General features: G+C 41.9%; 1 protein-coding gene across 3 annotated transcripts in view; it reads left to right on the top strand.

The window, feature by feature from the left end:
* The window catches only part of LOC101878592 (pro-neuregulin-1, membrane-bound isoform), a 102,244-nt gene extending 84,406 nt beyond the window's left edge, over nucleotides 1–17,838 (top strand). For 2 of the 3 annotated variants that reach the window (XM_034072759.1, XM_031054232.2), the window contains exons 4-9: nucleotides 1,763–1,786; nucleotides 6,152–6,254; nucleotides 9,635–9,761; nucleotides 11,185–11,315; nucleotides 11,902–12,105; nucleotides 16,262–17,838. In XM_034072759.1, coding sequence (XP_033928650.1) covers nucleotides 1,763–1,786; nucleotides 6,152–6,254; nucleotides 9,635–9,761; nucleotides 11,185–11,315; nucleotides 11,902–12,105; nucleotides 16,262–16,913 — 1,241 coding nt within the window. In that variant the 3' untranslated portion in view covers nucleotides 16,914–17,838. The remainder of the gene's footprint in view (nucleotides 1–1,762; nucleotides 1,787–6,151; nucleotides 6,255–9,634; nucleotides 9,762–11,184; nucleotides 11,316–11,901; nucleotides 12,106–16,261) is intronic. The other variant, XM_034072760.1, reaches the window with a different exon arrangement.
* Nucleotides 17,839–18,185: the final 347 nt, after the last annotated feature.

Raw genomic sequence — 18,185 nt, forward strand, 5'->3', positions numbered from 1 at the left:
TCTCCAGACAAGCCTGCAGGTCTGCTCACCCATCGCTGGACAGCACCATGTCCTCAGGCCACCCACCCAGCCCTATAGAGTAACCACACCAAAATCTTGGGTGCCTAGCAGCTGTGGCACATCACTTCCTGAGCAGAGCATGCAGTCCTGGAGGACCTGTTCCAGCATTTTCAGGCATCATACTCTTCTGTGGGTCCTGGACCCCAACATGCTACCATGAGCTGCAGCTGTTACTTTCTGGGAAAAAAAAATCCCAAAATGCTTCCCAAGCAATTTTTCTTCCAATACCATGCCCACAAAAATCACATCCAGAATGAGAATTGAGTTGTTAAAAATAATTATTTGCATTTCTTCTTAGAGCACCTGGACAAATATTCAATAGAAACCACATTGCTAGTAAAAAAAATATGCAACAATATTGGTTTAAATATTAAAAGATCAAAAATAATAACCTGTTTATAAAATGAGAAGCATCAGGATATTCTGCTTTCTTTTAAACAGATCTAGGGAATGTAGCTAGGAATACCAAAGAAAAATGAGAGCTACGTGACACTTAGGTTTGAATAAGCAATGCATGTTTCTTCAGCATGTTTTCTTGTTAGGGCTTTTAGCCAGAATATATTCCAATTTTAAGTACCAGCTTCCCATTGAATTACTTGAAATAGAAACTGCATGATATGAGTGACTTCCCCTAAAATTAAATCACACCCAGACTAGGAATTTTACCTGTTAGCAAGCATAAATACAGCAATATAGATGCATGGGCATGTCATTCATTTTACTGAAGACTTAACCAAGCTTTCTATGCAACTAATGTGTATCGTTAGCAGTGTTCATGTAGGCATCTGATACTGACTCTTTAGGAAGAGACCTGGATAGATTCCAGCTTACTTAACCCTTAAAATGTTACTGATTGGCAAAAAAAGAATTGGCATTCCCTCTGTGTACAAACTACTGAATTTGGTCACAAAATTAATACTGGATTTAAAATTCACAGCACACAAGTACAAAGAAAGTGAAAGCCACCACAGTTATGGTGTTGGCTCCATCAGAAGGGTCTCCTAGGGTACCTGCCAGGTGGAAACCTGTGTTCCTTCTCAGCCCTCTCTGCTAGGGATGATGATTTAGGCATGGGATTCATGTAAACCGCATCAGCCCCTTAACCCCAGCTGGCCAGCCCAGAGCAGCACAGCCCAGAGGCAAGGGCACAGGACTTGGCTCCTTTTCCAAAAATGAGAGCCCTGCTACACTCAGTTTGCAGAACTCACACTTCTGAGCAAACAGTCCCAGACACCTCCAGGTTGCAACCTATAGGAACAGGGAACCGCATAGAGGGGACAGGAATACGGGGGAAAGGAGCCCAATGCAAGAGCCGTTTGCAGGGAGATGCTTCCCCTTGTAGAGCAACCCTGGGCTCTGAAAAAAAACAGCCATTTCACATGGCGTCCTCAGGTCATAGCCCACTTACCTCAGTAAGATCTTTAAGGGTTAATGGTTCTTGCTGCTTCCCTGCATTGTGAATGTTCAGATCCCCTGTACGTATTTTGGTGTGTGACCCTTGCAGAAGGTCTGATCATGTAGCTTGCAGAGGCACATTTCAGCACTACTAATGTACCCACATGCCCCTTTGACCTGTTTCATGCACAGACACAGAATAGCTGTAATTCTTATATGTGATTTATTTTTTGAGTACAGTATGTTGCTCTTTTCTGAAACTTTTTCCTTTTTCTTTCTTTTTTTTGTCAACTTTCTGCATTGGCAGAGCACCTTGGGATTGAATTTATGGGTATGGACCAATCATTCCTTTTAGCCTGCAGATTTTAGAGCCTGAGAGATAAATCCCTTTTCATTTTTTTTTCTTCACCTCCCCTTTTCAATTTCTAACCAATTTCTTTATGCTTGAGAAGGGATCATACAGCTATAACAACAACCCTTGTCAAAATGTTAGCGGAGGTCAGCAGTTATAGTGATAAGATACTCCAAACTTAAGGAGTTCTAGGAATTACAAAAGTAACCATAACATAGTGCACATTCATTTTTCTGCTGTGTAATTTTGGCTAGTTTTGACATTTGCTTTTGCTAAGTTCTTCTAGGGTTACTGGATTTTGGAAACACTGTAAACATGAAGTAAAATGACTAACTAGTCTATAAAAATGGATAAGCTGTTATAGCCACTTAAAAATCTGCAAATTTAGTTTTGAGCTCTGGTTTCCAAGCAAAATTCTATGTCTAAACCCACAGCTAGGTATGTAAATTAGATGCATTTACATATGTGTTAATGATATGCACATATACATTCATTTCTAGGTCTGAAAGTAGAAGTGATCTGAATGTTATTTAGGAATGTAAGTAGAGGTTTACAGCTATACTTCAGACTCTCAAGTCAGCAAATACAATCAATATTTCTAATACCAAACTCATATTGCACCCAAGAACACTGGCAGCAGGTACTATTTTTACACCTCATCTTAATTATAATAGAAATAGATCTTATAAATTCTCCTCATGAATAGACAGTACTTATCTGACTAACATTCAGTAATCAGATGTACACATAAAGCATCTTTTGAGTCAGTTTTAGTTTGGAATCTCCTAAAATTGTTGACAAATGAAATGAACCAGCAAGCGGTGCTTTTCAGACAGTTTTGTTTCATGTTCTTGTTAAAAATGTCCACACAGAATGTCATTAGCTTAAGCTGTGAACTGTGGAAAATCCATTAACAGTCCAAATTTAAGAAATCTCTCACAACTCAGACTATTATTATTATTATCATTATTATTGTTGTTGTTATTGTTGTAATCACAAGCTCATTATTTCTCACCCATAAGTGCTAAACTGCAGTAGAAGATATATGGATACATTAATACTTGAGGAATTAAATTAAAATTGTTCAAAGAAATGACTTGCCGGTTCTGTTTTGTACATGAAATTACATCAGTGGAGCCACCTCTCAGAATGAAATTCTTTTAAAAATCCCTAGAGACCTACAAGAAAAAAACTTTAAACCAGAGCAAATTTAAGAACATATATATCATCAATTATGTATGAATTAAGGGAATGTGAAATTAATTCCATAATGTGCGTGTTCAAAAGGCTGCACATAGAGCGATTTAATATCTTGACTTAAATCTCATGTCAGTTTGCTTCTCTAGCATTCTGCATGGGGAAAAAAATGCATTCAAGTGATTTTTAACTCTTAACAGGCTAAAACCTTTTCTGAATTCTCACTGCACATACATGTCTCTATGGACTTTTCCCCAAAGCTGCTATTACTTGTTTTCAAGGCAGTTTAATGAGCACTGCAAACACAGCACATGTTGTTTGGCTGAGCATCATTAACTGGCTCTGTAAATGTTAACACCGGTCAGGCAGTTTTAGGGCGAGACCTGTATAACCTCAAGTGCCCTTTGAGAGCTCAGTCCCTGCTTCACAAAACTCTCCTGACCCTAAACAGGGTGGCCAAGTCTCATCCTAGAGAGATACTTCACCCTTGGATACTGCTGTCCCAGGAAGGGAGACCTTGTCAACTAAGAGGAGCATGGCCAGGTTTACATGGGAACTTGCTGCTTTGCTGGGGAAGACATACCCTTCCCAGGCAGCCATTCAACACACAGCTTGAGGAAGTCCATGATGGTGACTCCATTCATGCACAACATGTCAAGATGATGTCAAAAGATCCTATGGGGATCCTTTCAAAGGTTGCTAGGAGTTAAGGCAATGAAAGCAGACCCAGGGGTTTACCCCTCCATGCCACTGAAGACTTATACTCCCTGCTCTCTCCCTGCACCTCCCCTCCCTGCAGTGTGTGAGAGCCCAGGAGCATCCAACACACAAGCACAAGCCTGAGCCCCCCGGCAGCCTTAGTAAAGCCATCACCAGCCAGCAGCCTGGCTCATTTGCACAGCCTCTGTTTAGAGTAAACCTCACAGAATCAGTGCAGTCAACCAAGATTTCCACTGTTAGCTAATCTTCCTCGTCCTCTCCCTTCCCCTCCAAGAAAAATGGGTTGATATGTCCTTATTCATTTTGCTTTCACAAGCTAACATCTGACAGCATGACAAAAATAAAATAAAATATATAATAATTCAAAGCATTTCAAATTTGCCCCTATGTTGCTTAGCACAATTCTCCTGTTTCCTTTGACATCCTCATAATACACCATCTCCATGGCTAACTAATAAGCGCTTTCAGAAGGGGCAAAATGGGAAGGGGATCAATTGCCACTAACTAGCCTAGGTGAGGAGTTATGCTGTATGAGAAATCCCTTCACACTGTGCTTCAGCCTTTTTTCTTTTGTCCCTAAGCATTTCTTCACTCTGTTTTTTCCAGTATCAAGCATGCTGTGCCAGGCCTACAGTCGACTTCTCAACCCTTTAACCTTGTCTTTCCCTATATTTCACTTTCCTCTTTTTGTCCTGGTTTGGTTGGCATTTCAGCCCTTTCTTTACTTCCTTTGTTGACTCTCTGTTCTCGGAGTTACATTTTTGTTTTCTTTAATACATTTTTGCAGCATACTAGTTTTACCAAACTCACTTCTTCCCTTCTCCCCATCCCCCCTCCCACCCCCCCAGCCTTTTTAATAATCAGTGCTATTAATTTTGTCTGACAGTGCTCATGATCTGTTTGTTGGTGTTTCGGTTTACAGTGGGTTTGGCTTGTAGAACAAACTCATTCCATTATCAGGTTCATTGTATCAGAGAAATTAAGATTTCTTTTGCTTTGTGACTTGTTGCATGGAATATTTGCCATTTGTCCACAGCAACTTCAAAAGCAAACTAGGTAAGCCTCCAAAACACACGGGAGGAATGACTGCTCCCTCTTCAGTAAGGAGCATTTTCTCCTGCACTGGTGTAACATCTGTGACAGAAAAACATTTAAGTGCCTGAGCTTGGCCAGAGACTCATGGCACATGTGAGGGAGTATTGTGCATCTCTGTACTTCCTAATGAATTGCCCCACAGACCTTCTATGTTCATGTAAGTCCCTTCCACTGGGAATAATCCTGGCATTTATCCCAAAGGTAGTGCAGAGCCATGCAGCTTTTATTCATTCATTTATTTTTAATCACCTCCTGGTATTCTGACTTGGTCAATATTGCAGTCTGACCTAAGGCCATCCTCCAGTCTGGATTCTCCAGGGCAAACTTTCTAGACTGTCTGCTTAATCAAAAATAAGCCTTGATAAAATCTAGACACCTATTTTTGTCCTAAAAGCATCTGTAAAACATCAACACAGAATGCACCTCTGTCTCAGTGCTCCTTATGTAACGTTTCCCTAGCACAGCACGCAGCAATGCTCTCTGCCAAGCATGAGCAAGGCTGGAATGCATGGGTAGCTCCAACCCAAACATTACCAGTGCTACTAACATCTTTATAATAGTGAAATATATCTGCTGAATTAGACTGGTAACAAGTTGTCATCACTGAGCAAGCTGCCACTCTAGATAGAGCAGTTCCTTTGTTGGACACAAAGAGATGCAAGTAGAAACCTGGCATTTCTCTGATACAAGGAACTGCAGGTTGTTGATACTGATGTGTTTTTTGAGAATCATTGCTCAAGGAGTCTGAATTTTATGTCCAGACCTCAGAACCTGTCTTCATTTCCATTGATGATACAATTACAAGCCAAGCTCATGTCTAAAATGTAAAGGATATTTTGAAATCTCCTGTAAAGACAACTGAGATATAAATTGACATGGGGCAGAGGGACATTGGATATGAAAACAATTCAAAAAAAATTAATAAGAGAAAAGATTTCTCTTAAAGACATTAAATAGTCCTTCATTCCAGCTGTCTTTGCAGAGTTAAACTTCTGAAGCATTTGCAAATTCATGTTATTACCTTAGTGCATTGCATTTTTATTTCCAGCAAATGCTGAGTGTTTGTTAATTATGAAATTGTTTCATAGATATTATTCTTGTTGACATGAAAAAGAGTTTACTTTTGACTGTAATTTTATGATCACTTATTCCCATATTGTGTTAAGAGTTTATGGTGTGGTCCTGTTCTCCTTGCCATTAATAATGAGTTTGCCTGAAGTGTGGTGGCTGTGTGACTCTGTGAAGTGGTTTGTAGCATGCCAGCTGTTAACTGTGTGCTCCTGCTTAGCCATCTTCCATTCTGTGACCTTCTCTGTTTTTGTCCCTTTCTAGAAGCTGAGGAACTGTACCAGAAACGGGTGCTGACCATAACTGGCATTTGCATTGCTCTTCTAGTAGTTGGCATCATGTGTGTGGTGGCCTACTGCAAAACCAAGTAAACTTTTCTCTTCTTTTTTATATGGGTGATTGTTGATCAGGGCCTTCCCAGCTGACTGTAGCTTTGGCTCTTCTGAGCATAAAGTTCTATCTGGGTTTCTCCAGAGCTGATCTGAAGACAAACCTGTAGCCAGGGTACTCTGGTCCAAGCCAGTCTACATGTCCAACATCAGTGCAAATATAAGACAGGTATCTGAAAGGTTTCTCAGCCTTCAAATGTGACTCAAGCAATTTCACTGACTTGCACTTCTTTGTCTGTCACCCATTCCAGCTGGTTTCCCCAAATGGAAAGGAACAAACCCTAACAACACTGGAATCATGTTGGTCTCCAGCAGTAAATTTTATGTATCAGCCTAGTTTGTTTGTACTTGAGGCAAGATTAACGGTGCTAAAAGTTACTAAACACCAAAGGCCAAAGAACTGAACTCAAAAGTGCTCCCGATGCAAAAGTAGGCATTTTAATGCATTCTGTGAGTCTCTGTAAATTACTGAGGGTGACTCTCAAACATGCATGAGGCACTCTGGACCATAAATTATACTGAACATCAGCAGGATTTGTGCTGCCAAAACTTCTGGCTGCTCGTATAAATCTCCCCACCAAAACACAAAAAAACCCTTATCATAAATCTTCCACATTTGTACAAACCTGATTTACTGTTGCAGGGCCTGATTGGCAGTTGGGTTTTTGATTTTCTTTGTAAGCCCTACCAATAATGGATGTGCTAAAAGCGGGGGAGGAATGGAGTCATTTGCCCTGTTTGGTGAGCCCAGCCACACACAGTCGCTGCTCTGACCCACAACCCTGTGCAGGGAACAACTGAAACAGCATTAATAGAACAATAGAATTATATCAATTACTGCTTTCAGAAATGACAACTGACAAGTCAAAGCAGCTAAAGAATATCTTCCCTGGTCCAAAGATCACCAAAATCAGCTAAAACATCCCCATAAACTTCAACAAACATTTAGTCAGATTTCTGAAGTATGGTTTTCTATATAAAGATCTATAAATAAAGAGCTATATATTTTCTATATAAAAAGCCAGATCTATCAGGGGTCTGGAAACTGTGTCATGGTTTGTCCCAGACATCAGTGATCACTGCCAGCCAAAAGTGAAATGTTTTTCAATACAGTTGATGAGAGTGAAAGTGAGCTGCCAGTTCATGGCCTTTCAAATGCAGCAGTGATGCCAGACTGCTCTCTGTGAGATGTTCCCCATATGCTTTTTCTGCCAAATAGGGGAAAACACACAGAACAGGGAAATCCTGGAATGGTGTTAGGACAACACACTAAATAAAGTGTAATGGCTTAGATATTGTTAGTCTTCTTGTAAGAGATACTGCTGGTCAAATGCTAAGGCAACATCTTGTGACCGAGTCTCAATTCAGAAGCTCTTTATTTGCAAGTCATCTACATTAAGGGGAAGGCTTCTCAAAATAAGTGAAGTGAACATTAGTTTTCCCATTATTCTTTCTTCATAGCTTCCTGAAGTTTCTTTTTTTTGTTAATGTCCTTTCACTAAAGGAGAACCAGCATACATGGAGGCGAGCAAAATGCAAATACATTGATCAGTGAAAGTGGGAAGTAATGTGGTTTCCTAGGTATAGTTTCCTGGGCAATACATGCCAAGATCTCAGATCCATAGATGATGAGCTCAGATTCCCTCTAGAACTCACTTCCTCTACCACATCAGGGAACTCTGTCTGTCTTCAACTCCCAACGGCTCATGAAGGGGTGATGTGAAATCGAGTTAAAACCTTGTCTGTGTTGCTTCTCAGAGCAGGCAGGTCTTTGGGTATCTGCTCAGATACCTCCTGGCACTGCACTCTGCATCTGCTTTAACCACCTGTGTGCCGTAAGATTATACCTGCTTATCCTCCAAACATAAAGCCTCCATGGACCAGGGACTGGGTCCTGCTGAGTCCAAGGCAGGTATGTCTGCTTAAACCATTCATGTGGAGTGACATAAATTAAATGTCTCCCACTAACCAAGCACACACATACAGAGAAAATATGTAAAAAACACTGCATCAAGTCATGTTTTCTTTGTCTTTCAGCTTCCCTAGCTATAAACTTCAACATATTTATTGTTTTCCCTCATCCCTCCTTTTTTTAAAGCTTGGAATTGTCCCCTTGAGTTCAAAATGGGATTGAAAATGGTTGTATCTTACATTGTAAAACCCTGCCAAAAATATCTGCACTTCATATGGCTTAGGGAATTGTGTGTGTTTTAGCTCTTCCCACAGCCAAGGTCATATGCACTCTGCAGTGTGCTGGAGCCTGCATCCTCCCTTCATTTGCCTGGATTCTGTGGCAGGATAGTGGAAGGTCTCCAGTATAATCAGACAAAGTTGGGGAATACTGATTAATTAAGTCTGAAATTGAGTAGCTCTTTCTCCAGTTATTTATTTTGGTTTTATATTTAGTGTGCTCTGCATGTCCTTCACAGTGCCAGGTTTTACTGTGCTGCAAGTTTTGTTACTGACAGCTTGTAATGATGTCCTGAAAAGTTCTCTTGAGGAGAGCTGGAAGGATTAGCAACTTGGGAAGGAGCAGCTGAGGACGGGGCACAGTAGAAGCATCCAAGTCAGCCAGGGACTATGCCATTAGTACATGTTATTGATGACTAGTTTTATTGTATGCATTAGCGTCCTGACATCCATCTGGTAATCATTAGGTCCCAGAGTTAATCTGATGTTGCTATAACAGAACCTTCCAAAGATGCCAGGATGGCTGCAGGCTCAGGCACACCTCACACACTCACTCACTTCGGTTTTCTGGGGAGGCTTCCTCTGCATCCTTCACTTCTTTAACAGATGTATGTATTTGGAGTGCAGTGATAAGATAGGGGACAAATCCCACAAAACAACATATAGCTCCCACATCACAAACATGGTGGCATGCACCACATTTTCCGGTGGCTGGAAGCAAGCTCTGAGGCAAGGCCACCTCAGCTGCCTGTGATGAATGGAGAAGCATAACCCAGTGGGCTGTTAGAAACCTGGCGGTGGCTGCAGTGAGGGTGCCATGGTGGATAGGTTGAAATCCCGCCTCCCTCCCATCTGAGTGCAGAAAAGAGCTCTTCCTGACATTGAGTGTGGCTTAGAAATGGCTTCCCTCTTCCTCGCACTTTTTCCCGTCCCTCTGTGGCCTGCCGACTCCTGGAAGGGTTCCCACACATCCTTCCCCTCTACAGGTCCCCACAGCTCCAGCTGCAATTAGGCCTGCAGTCTCAAACCTGATGTGGAGGTCTTGCAGCGGTGGGGAAAGTACTGGCAAAAACAGTGATGTTATATTATTATCATCATCATCAACATGCTGAAAGGTGCAGCTGCTTTCCCTTTGCCTATTAAATTCATTTCCGTGTTTCATGTACAGGAAGCAGAGGAAAAAGTTGCACGACCGCCTTCGGCAGAGCCTGCGCTCCGAAAGGAACAATGTGACAAACATGGCCAACGGGCCGCACCGCCCCAACCCTCCACCGGATAACGTCCAGCTAGTGAATGTAGGTTTTACTGCCCGCCTTCCAGCCCAGGCTGCCAGGGACACAGCAAAGCTCACCTAGCAGCCTTTAAATGCCTACCTGCTGCAGGCTGGTGGCTGAATTCTCTTGGCTTTCTCCATCCAGAAGCAACTGGGGACTTTGAAAAAAGTGTTCAGTAAAATGAGACACATTTTTGCAGGTGGCTGGTTTCCTGGGGCATGCTGCAGTGCTGCAGCTGTGCATGTAGATCTAGGACACCAAAAGCAAGTAAAACACCTCAGAAAAAAACATTAACCTCTCTACAGCAGGGCTAAGTGCTGCAGACATCTATTTCTTCAAACACACGTGTCTTGCTCCTCCTTGGCCTGATGGTTGGTGGGTAGGAAGAGCCCCCTTCCATCAGGAATGTGACATTATGATTTCAGGGGTAAAAGTCTGAATGAAGACTTCACCTGGACAGTAGCAGTGGCTGGGGAGATGGGGCTGGGGCAGTTACTCCACCAGCATTCTTCAGCCATTTATCAGAGCATAGCAGAGGGTTATCCTTCAACTAAAGTGTTAGCCAAGACCCTTGGCCTTAGAGGCCAGGGTTCATGCCACTTGTAGCTGCTGCCTCCTCTCCTTCTTTTCCCAGGGAATGCTGGTGCCTAGAGGGAATGAAGGCTTCCTGCCACCCTACTCTTGTGCTTCACTTCATCACTGTACACATTCATGATATTGCAGGGATGAGCCCTGGCTCTGCTGAGTCAGTGGCAGCACTCCGACTGACTTTGGTTAAGACCAAAATACCTTTTCAGAAGAGCTGGGCTTCCAATATTTCCCTTCAAAAGACCTAAATCTATAGTCAGATTATTAACAATGGGAAAATGAGGATTCCCCACTGATGAAAATAAAGTCCTACCAGTGATAGTACTGGCTGGGCACTGCACATATCCAGCTCCATTTTAGGAGGCTTTGGCCCTTTCTGCAGATCATCCGCTGATGAGAATGGGTCTGTCATGCTGCATCCATGGACATTGGAAATAGTAATTTCCTGCAAAGATTCTTATCCTGAAATGAACAATTGCTAATGCTAACTACTGCTGTCTTCTCCATCAGGGAAAAGTATGTTTGTTGTGTCTGGTTGTAAAGGTCTTTATCCACGAGGACTTCTAATTCCTTTGCTAAACACATATGTTGTTTATAGCCAGATTGGGATGCAGACCGTTGCTGATTTCCTCATTTATTTCCTTCTACTCTGGGTTTAGATGAGGCATGTATGCAGAGGTGTGCATGAATGTGCTCAAATGTGTCAGTGTGGTTTCTGCCTGTATATAAGTGACAAAGTTTCTGCTTTGGCACATGTGAAAAACTGTGATTTCTGGGGGAGGGATTGGAAATTATGTCTGCAAATGTGCTGTGAATTACAGTTTGTAAACCTGAGGTTTGTTTGGGTTTTTTTCAGCAGTACGTTTCAAAAAATGTAATCTCCAGCGAGCAGGTCATCGAACGAGAAACAGAGACCTCATTTTCTACGAGCCACTACACCTCAACAACACATCACTCCGTGACAGTCACCCAGACATCCAGCCACAGGTACTGAAGGGGGAAGGCAAACAGCAACTGTAGTAACTGATCTGTTTCTATTGCAAAACAGAAAAGATGTTGGGGGGGAAAAAAGTAACAAACCAAACCAAAACAGAACAAAACAAAACAACCACACAGAAAAATCCATGCTCCCTTTACAGTATTTTCAATATAAGACTAACAATATTTAATGTCATGTCACCTAACTAAGTACATCTCCATGAATTTACAGACAATTTTATTGACAAAATGGCATTCCAATACAGATACAGTGAATTTTAGCAATTTAGTGAATTTAGAATTCACTAAAGAATTTAGGCAATTTAGTGAATTTGCCAAATCAATGACAGACCTGGTGACTGGAAAGCCCTCTTTCCCTCTTCTTTTATCCGCATGTTCAAAGTCATGTTTATGCATATGGATTTGTACAATTCATAAAACTCTGCAGTCCCGGTTACCAACCCAAAGGTCATGCTGCACATCCCAACAGAGCCCTTTCCTTCCCCTGCTTAAATTTTTGTTTATCCAAATTTGCCACCAAAGTACCTCTCACGCTCCCCTCCTTTCTTGTTCTTTCCTGGTTGCTGCTCTCCAGCTGGAGCAATGGCCACACCGAAAGCATCCTCTCTGAAAGCCACTCTGTGCTCGTCAGCTCATCCATGGAAAACAGTAGGCATGCCAGCCCATCAGGACCCCGGGGCCGCCTCAGTGGCATTGGCGGGCCACGGGAAGGAAACAGCTTCCTCCGGCATGCAAGAGAGACCCCTGACTCCTACCGAGATTCTCCTCACAGTGAAAGGTATGACACACCACTTCATTGCTTTCAGCTGGCAAGGTCAGTGTTCCCAGATGGTTACAAAGCTTGGGAGCACAGGAGGAAACCCAGCAGTGAAGATGTTCATGTAGGGCACGTACCTTCTCATTCATGAAGGTGGAGATCTTGGTAGTCATTTAAGTCTACCAAAAACATTTCTTCCCTTCTTGTTTTTGCTGGGTTTACTCTTAACAGCCAGCAGTTCACATTTGGAAAAGCTCCACTGAAGTCATTTGGCAGAAATTTCCATTATAAAGTAGAAACAGAGCTTTGCTTAATAAACAGTTTCTTTGAAGAAGCAAGTCAGAAAACTGTGAGATCTTGTGACACAAAAAGTGGGGAGAAAGCAATGTATTGATCCATAGAAGAAGAGCATTAAGGACACCTAAGTAATATGAGAATTCTGCCACCACCTGCTTTCTGGAGGATTCCAGCTGCTATACCTGTTATCTCCTTCAAAAATTCCCCTTGACACTTTAGTAAATAAAAGCACACAAAGCAAAGTGCAAGCCAGGAGAGCCTAGGTTGTTATTAAATCAGGGTAGTTAGAAATAAAACAGGCCAGGAATTTTCCAACAAAGTAATTTTCGATCTGAAAAGGCTGTTTCATCAGGACCTATGGTCTGCCTTGAAGTGCATCAGTCTCAAGAAGAGTTTTACTGAAAAAGTCTTCTCAGCTCTGGGCTAGGATTTTATCTCAAGAGTACAAGATGGTCCCAGAGTAGTAAAAGAAGAAACTGGGAAGAAACAAGACATTCAAAAATAGCTTTTTTTCCCAGCAATCAGAGACAGAAGCAAAGGAAAATAAAGGTTTATTAAACCAGTTCTCTGAGCATTGTGAAATCACAAAGGATTTGGTCTCATGGGATGTTCATGGTGTCAAAAATGAATCCAGGTAATCCCCAGGGAGACCAAGTTGTGTAGGAGACAAATTGTGTTTCCAGAAGAAATAATGTACAAGTACAGCAAAAGCCATTTCTGTGATGCTCCCTCTGCTGCTACAGACAACTGCTTTGAAGCTGGATAAGTCACTGGCTGAGGGCTCTCTGAATAAGGCCTGCAGGACCACTAAGGACAGTAAGTTAGCTCTCTCCTTATAACAGACTTTTTTGTTATTTATCATGGAATTTAATTTCAAGATATGTGGCTCACATGATACAAACAGACGTGGCCCCAATCCAGTAGAACACTTGAACAAGATTGACTTTAAATCATGCAAGTAACCCCACTGAAGTGAGCAAGATTACTCACATGGGTAGAGCTCTCAGCATGTGCTTAAGTGCTTTGCCAGATCAGGACCTATAACAGTAAATACCGCACTGTGTCCCATCTGGGAACTGTACAGGATTCACGGCCACATGCCACAGTGTGTATATTATCATGTATATGCAGTGAGTATTACAGCTTATTATGTTTGGGTGTCTCTGTATGAGAAGTGAAGATCACTCGTTCTGTCTTTCCGCATTGCCTAGGACAGCCAAAGCGTCATTCTGATATGAGCTGTTTAGACTTCAGGATAGGAAAAGAAGCATATGCTTTTCCATTTTGATGGGAAGAAAGAAGGCATTTCATCAATGACAATGTTTCTTGAAGATTATGCTACAAGTGAAGAAGAGCAACATTTCTGTGATAATTCACTAGTCATTGATTTCCTAGCCTGAAATGTGCCTAAAATGACCATGAATTTGGAAGGCAGAAGATAATTTCATGGGCATTAAATTAGGCCTCATCTATTTCTAGCAAGCAGGAAATACACAGCAGGTTATTTCTGAGATGGATTGCATGTATGCGTGTGTATATAAAGGGGAAAATTAGAGTTATTTGCAACTAAAAATCATTCTGAAACATAAACAAATGTACGAGCAGACAAGTTGTGTCCTGAAGCCATCAAATGTTGTTGTGCTGTGAATTGGTATACCAAAGGTGTGCTCCCTTCACCCCCCAGTCCTCCAGAGACTTCATAATTTTAAAATAAAATAGAAGAGACATTACAAGGTGTTCCTTTGCATTACCCTGTCCAGTTGTTGGATCCTATGCACTGACACCTGCTTAGACAAGCAGAGAACCCAAGCACCTACATTTTAGAAAGTCCTTAGCTATTTACAGGAGAGAAGATCAAAACCCACCATCCTCTGCATGAAAGGCTGAACTATATGATGTAGTTGGCAGCATTCAACTAGATAATGCCTGTTGGCTAGCCAGGGATACACTCCGATCCCCTTTTGCTGAGCCAGCATGGTTTACCTCTTGTTGGCCGTGAAGGTGGATAAATCTATCACCTTTTAACCTTCCTTTCTGGATGGCCTACAGCTGCATGTGTTTGCCTTCTGTGCCTCAGCCTGCAGACAACAGCTTGTTACACTGCTCCATTATGGTGTGGGGGAATACACCAGAAATATGTGAATGTAGGGTCCTAGTTTCTGAGCAAGGATCACCCATACCTCAGTATAATCAACTTGACACTGGTGGAACTATGCAGTATGCTGGACACATTTAACTAACTTAGTTCATTAACTGAATGAGTACAGCTAAAATCCTGTGTGACAAGAAGATGTACATCCCACACTGCACCAGCTGGGGAAGCAGGGAGGCCTCAGTTTTTCAGACAGTGCCTAAAAAAGTGAAAGGGATGATAAGCTCACTCATGGAAGGAGGATACAGAATGACATAATTCCTCCAATGCACAGACATATTAATTGCTCTCTGTTCTCACTAGCAACCAACTTGATTAATTCCCATGCATAACTCCAGTTTCTCCTGTTCCTCAGTTGATGTAAATCAGTGTGCCTTAACTGAACCCAATTTAGTCTACTACACTGTAGTTCAGGATTCATCCCTGTTGCTCTTTCATCCAATAACTCAGTTTTCATCAACTGTAATATGTGCAACTAAGTAATAGATTGGATAAGAAAGTTGGATTTAGATTCATTTTTGTAATTTCAGGCTCAGATTAATAAATCACTGATGAAAAGCTAAATAGCTATCAATCAAAGCCATATTACTTGTCTCAGTGGGCCTGTGTAGGAGATAGAGCTTATAAAGACTTTAAATTTGGACACAGATGAAATTCAGGCAGGTGAACTTAGGATAATAATAAAAGCAAAGCTAAACTATACAAAATGTCATGCTGGGCAGTGTGCTTTTGATTGAGAGATTTAAGGCAGATCCTCATCTGGCGTGAATCCACACAGCCTCATAGCATTTCATGGAGCTCTGCTGATTCAAACCAGATGAGAGTCTTACATTTTTTGTCCTCGTCCTCCAGAGTACAAGCTCTGTACTGGCACCTAAGCTTTGTTTTCAGAACCCAGCTTTGAACACTACCCCTCCCACAGAAACAATGAAGGAAGAGGAGCAAATTTTGCAGAGCAGTCATGAAATATAGGCTAAACTGTCCTCTCTGTCAGCAGTTATTGCCACATGAGGACAAATAGCCCTCCACGTTTCTTTGCAGATAGACCTACCAGCCAGCGTAACTAGCATCTAAGGAGTAGAGCAGCACAAAGCTGCTGGGACAGTGCTGCAGATCCTACTCCAGCTACCCTTAGTAATTAAAATCAGCAGAATCTGTCTGTAGATTTTGCCTAGACTTTCCTCCCCTCCTTAGCCTGAGACAGTCTTGTTGCCAGGAGAGGGTGAACCCGCAGGAGGGCTGTCGCTCAGTTCTCTCCCTTTCTCTCCTCCTTTCTGTTTGTGTGCACCCTAGGTTCTGGTCAAATCCTGCCAGAAGTACTTCAGCCATTCTCCTTTTGAGAAAATACTTGCAAGTGCATTTTGTTTCTGGCAGCCCCCCAGTATCTGAATCCTATTCCTGGATTCACTCCAGGAAATTATTCTGGCAAATAATTTATAGCATCTCCTTGGCTCTTCTGAGGCAAACAGAACAGAAGAGCAGGAGCAGGAGCAGGAGCAGGAGCTTTGCTGTGCTCCTCCTGCTCTCAAAGGTCTTTGCCTACAGTCCCAGTAGTCATCAGTTTTATAGGATTAATAGCAACAGGACTGTTTCCCTGGTACCCCTGTGTGAGGATGCTAGGGATCTTAAAGGAACCCTGCCTTTTCCTTCCCAGACCATGTGAGCAGGTGTGTTCACATGCCACCACCACTCCCATGCTCGCAACCTTTCCCCATCTCTTTTCTTCAGGTATGTCTCAGCTATGACCACACCAGCTCGCATGTCACCCATCGAATTCCACACTCCAACTTCTCCCAAGTCACGCCCCTCCAAAATGTCACCACTGGCTTCCAGCTTGACCGTGTCCATCCCTTCAGTGGCAGTGAGTCCCTTCATAGAAGAGGAGCGACCGTTGCTCCTGGTGACCCCACTGCAGCTACATGAGAAGTATGACCAACACCTTCAGCAGTTTAATTCCTTCCACCACAATGCTGCTCATGAGAGCAACAGCCTGCCACCAAGTCCTCTGCAGATAGTGGAAGACGAGGAATACGAGACCACACAGGAGTATGAACCAGCACAGGAGCCTCCAAAGAAACTCGCCAACAGCCGAAGGATCAAAAGAACAAAGCCAAATGGCCACATTTCCAGCAGGGTGGAAGCAGACTCCGACACAAGCTCTGACAGCAGCAGCTCCGAGACTGAAACCGAAGATGAAAGAATAGGCGAGGATACACCGTTTCTGAGCATACCGAATGCCGTGGCAACCAGTCTGGAGCCAACTGCTGCCTACCGGATGGCTGAAAGCAGGACTAACCCAGCGAACCGCTTCTCCACACCAGAAGAGTTGCAAACAAGGTTGTCCAGTGTGATAGCTAACCAAGACCCTATTGCTGTATAAAACATAAACCACATAGATTCACATGTAAAACTTTATTTTATATAATGAAGTATTCCACCTTTAAATTAAACAATTTATTTTATTTTAGCAATTCCGCTGATAGAAAACAGGAGAGGGAAAAAAACTTTTATAAATTAAATATACCTATGTACAAATGTGTTATGTGCCATATGTAGCAATTTTTTACAGTATTTCAAAAATGGGGAAGATATCAATGGTGCCTTTATGTTATGTTACGTTAAGAGCAAGTTTTGTACAGTTACAATGATGGCTGTCCCATAGTATTTTGCAAAACCTTCTAGCCCTCAGTTGTCCTGGCTTTTTTGTGCACTGCATTATAATAACTGGTGTATGATTTGCAAGAGTCGCAGAAGTCCCTCTGGTCGCTTGCTGTAGAATCCCCAGATCAAAAAGCCCTGTGATGGCACTACCACCTTACCCACCCCACCAGAAAAATACACATACACACGGGAGAAAAAAAGGAAAAAAAAAAAAGAAGAAAAAAAAACAGGAAAAAAAAAGCTGAGAAAAATAACAAAAAAAATATTTTCTTCTATAAGAAGTTTTATTTGCTTTCCGTATATGAGATGAGTTTTGTCTGCTCTCTGCCAGCCAAAAGGTTTGCTTCTTTGAGCACTGGAATAATAGTAGATCCAACAGCATGCTACTATTAATTACAGCAGGATAACAAAAAAAAAAAGCGCCAACCTGCATTAAATAATGTTACTTATAGAACGAAAGTAATGCTGTGATTTTAAACCAAATATATTATTAATCAGAGGTCAGCTTGTAATCACTAGGAGCTGCCATTTCATTATTTTACAGATATTAATTGTTCTAGTTATCCCTTAGAAAATGGGCTTAGGTTAGCTGAGGCTTTGAACCCAATACTCTATTTAAAAAAAGAAAAAACAAGAAAAAAAAAGAAAAAATATTAGTTTAAGTTAATGGGGCAAATATAATAGCAGTTATCTGTAACCAAGCAAGGAAGACATTTAGCTGGAAAACAAATGCCACTAATAAAAGTGCAATCAGTTTTCACCTCTTTTTTTAATGTTGATTTCTAATAGGAGATTTATCTTTTTGTTTTCCCTTAATAATCTCTCCTTTCTTCTCAAATTGAGCCCTGACAAGCTTCTAGCAATACCTTGTTAGAGTTTCTGCTGGAGTAAGGGTTACTTTTGGACAGAGAAATTACTTTCAGGGAAGAAATTATTTGCTGAATAGTAAGGGTTACAGGCAAGTAGGAAGGACATAGCAGAAGCATGAACT

Source organism: Melopsittacus undulatus, chromosome Z (assembly GCF_012275295.1).
Source record: "Melopsittacus undulatus isolate bMelUnd1 chromosome Z, bMelUnd1.mat.Z, whole genome shotgun sequence".
NCBI classification, from domain to species: domain Eukaryota; kingdom Metazoa; phylum Chordata; class Aves; order Psittaciformes; family Psittaculidae; genus Melopsittacus; species Melopsittacus undulatus.